We start from the raw sequence: 3,313 nt of genomic DNA, 5'->3' as shown, positions 1-3,313 counted from the left end.
GTCAGCAGGACAGTCCACACAGCTCTGAGTGTCCACACAGCTCTGAGTGTCAGCAGCAGGACAGTCCACACAGCTCAGAGTGTCAGCAGGACAGTCCACACAGCTCTGAGATTCAGCAGCGTGTGTCAGACTGTCAGGAAAAAGAGCAGGACAGAGACCCACAGCTGGAGATTCACCTTAAAACATCCTGTGAAGGGGACTTTCCCACTTTGTCCCTTCCTAGTTGCTCAACACTTCCTGTTTCCCTGTGTGACTCGACTGTTGCGGCCCATCCCAGTCCAGAGGAACGGCCTGCCCCTGTGAATGTGGAAACAGGAGAATACAAGTCATCCCAGGCTTTAGCAAACAGGAGTCTTGTCCCTGCTGGCTGTAGCACAGGTCCAGAGTCTGTTGTTATGGATACTGAAGATGCTCTGGATACAGTGGATGGATGGAAGGACAGAGAACGGAATAAGATAAAAGGTGAAGAGAAGGTCACAGTGGACGTCACATCCCAGACAGGTAAATACTCTACCTGTCCGTATGTCTGAGTCTGAACACTCATTTCTATTCTCCATCCAGCTTCTGTCTCGTCACCTCTTTCTTTACCTGGGCTAAACGATTTGCAGCTTTATGGTCTCTACAAGATAAATTTGTGCCAAACATCATCACACGTGTGTTTTTACATGGAATGAATCAGAAGTTTGCTTGTTATAATCTAGAGCCCGACCGATATTATCGGCAGGCCGATATTATCGGCCGATATTACGCATTTCCCGATGTATCGGTATCTGCATTTATAATGGCTGATTTTTATTTAATTTTTTTAAATATTCATTCAACATAAATGAATATTTAAACATTTAAAAATATTTTCTTTGTTATTGTTTTTTTTGTTCAAAGGACTTTAAGTTTCATTTCTTCATAAGTTTGTTATTAAATCCATTTTATTGATCAGAACTTTAATATATTTTGATGTTCTGTTGTGACGATAAAACAAATTATTATCATATTATTTTAGTAAGAAATCCTAAATAACCACAAATAACTAACGCAAGGGAATAATATTCGTATTGGTATCGGCCTTAAAAATCCTTTATCGGTCGGGCTCTGTTAAGGTGCTGTCAGGGTGCTCCATTTAAAGTGCTCAGTAACTAAGTCAGGTGCTAACGTCTTCAGCTGCTGTAGCGTTTTACACTAGTGGTGCATTGTAACCTTCCTAGTTAGAACATGAAGGTGATGAGCAGGCTGGTGTAGCGTGGAGGAAGGCTTCAAAGCAGTCACTGATGGACCCTTTCAGAACAGCCTGTCCCAGCACTAATGATGGAAGTTTACATTGAGATTGGTGCTCTTGGGATGAAACGGCTCCTTGAAATCACACTTCAAAAGTGCTCCTCTTTCCCACCGAATGCGGGTCAGGGGTCAGAGGTCGGGGGTTTCCTTGTCTCGGGGCTCTGTGGGACTGTTAATTCACAGTCAGAGATTTTTAGAGTAGGGGGAAGCTGAGAGACGCAGCAGAGTGATGTCAGTGACAGGGAGGGACTGTGTGTACATGTGTCTATGTGTGTGTGAGAGAGACTGCTGTTGATCTGGTGCCACTGTTTGTATGGGCCACGGTATCCCAGCAACCTGATGAGGTCATCAAGACTTAACAGTGCACAGTGAAACTAGAGCTAGGCTGAGAATAGAGTGTGTGTGTGTGTGTGTGTGTGTGTGTGTGTGTGTGTGTGTGTGTGTTTGTGTGTGTGTGTGTGTGTGTGTGTGTGTGTGTGTGATTTGAAGATAAGCAGAATATAAAGGTGTGTAAAGGTTTTCAGAGGAAGTTCCTTATGACTTATTAAACATGAACACTCCCATAGACGATGACTCTTAAGATCTTGTGTGGTTAAGATAATGCGGGCGTGTTCCTAGGGCTAAGCAGTGACCTGATGAGTACTGGGTTACCCTAACTGACAGATGTGAGGAACCACACCGTGGGAATCAGACATTTGGGCATGTGACAAAGGATAGCACAGGTGTAAATAATGAAATGAATGCCGGCTGCTTCAGATTCCTGCTGCTGTTAAAGGGCTCATATTATGCTCATGCTCAGGTTCATAATTGTATTTAGAGGTCATATCAGAATAGATTTACATGGTTTAACTAAAAAACAAAAACACCATTTTCCTGTAATACTGCACACTGCTGCAACTCCTCTTTTCACCCTGTGTGTTGAGCTCTCAGTTTTTTAGCTACAGAGTGAGGCATCGCACTTCTGTTCCATCTTTGTTGGGAGTTGCACATGCACAGTACCTAGCTAAGGACTGCTAGCCAGTCAGAAGCAGAGTATGAGGGCATGCCCTGATATTAACTAGGTAAGGACTACTAGCCAGTCAGAAGCAGAGTATGAGGGCCCTGACAGTACCTAGGTAAGGACTACTAGCCAGTCAGAAGCAGAGCATGAGGGCCCTGACAGTACCTAGGTAAGGACTACTAGCCAGTCAGAAGCAAAGTATGAGGGCGTGCCCTGACAGTACCTAGGTAAGGACTACTAGCCAGTCAGAAGCAGAGTATGATGGCCCTGACAGTACCTAGGTAAGGACTACTAGCCAGTCAGAAGCAGAGTATGAGGGCGTGCCCCGACAGTACCTAGGTAAGGACTACTAGCCAGTCAGAAGCAGAGTATGATGGCCCTGCCAGTACCTAGGTAAGGACTACTAGCCAGTCAGAAGCAGAGGATGAGGGCGTGTCCTGACAGTACCTAGGTAAGGACTACTAGCCAATCACACGCAGAGCATGAGGGCATGCTGCGCTAGCAGCTAGGTGAGCATTATAACGTGTTACAAAGTGAGGCACATTTGTCTCTGACAAATTCAGCCCGTCTGTGTTGAGAGTTGCCTAGGAACAGCAACAAAGTTGCTTGGCGGTCATTCTCTGCGCAAACTTGAAATGAACAAATGTGAATCACTAGAGTAGATACATGAAATGAATGCAAATTTAAAGTACACTCTTTCAGTGTTTTGGTAAATCTGCCCCTTAAGCTATACTGCCGCTTCATAGGACACTAACGTTACAGAAACGACAGGAAATGAGACAGATGAGGCTGATGCTTTACCTGGTTGTGTTTAAAAAAACAAAAAAACGTTGGGGTTGTCACTCTGGGACACGTCGTTCTGGGATGGGCGAGTCTAATGCCCATTCTAATAAAAGAGACTTCAGATACAGTATTAGGGGACCACCAAGGTCTATACGAAAGAGACTTTAGATACAGTATTATGGGACCACTAAGGTCTATATAAAAGAGACTTCAGATACAGTGTTAGGGACCACTAAGGTCTATATAAAAGAGACTTCA

General features: G+C 44.4%; 1 protein-coding gene across 1 annotated transcript in view; it reads left to right on the top strand.

Moving 5' to 3' along the window:
• The window catches only part of akap13 (A-kinase anchoring protein 13), a 71,982-nt gene that overhangs the window by 33,712 nt on the left and 34,957 nt on the right, over positions 1 to 3,313 (top strand). Inside the window, exon 12 of the mRNA XM_034880207.1 lies at positions 6 to 501. Coding sequence (XP_034736098.1) covers positions 6 to 501 — 496 coding nt within the window. The remainder of the gene's footprint in view (positions 1 to 5; positions 502 to 3,313) is intronic.

The sequence above is a fragment of the Etheostoma cragini genome, chromosome 8 (genome assembly GCF_013103735.1).
Source record: "Etheostoma cragini isolate CJK2018 chromosome 8, CSU_Ecrag_1.0, whole genome shotgun sequence".
In the NCBI taxonomy this organism is placed as follows: domain Eukaryota; kingdom Metazoa; phylum Chordata; class Actinopteri; order Perciformes; family Percidae; genus Etheostoma; species Etheostoma cragini.
The sequence above is the reverse complement of the archived record's forward strand: the minus strand, read 5'-3'. Positions and strand labels throughout refer to the sequence as shown.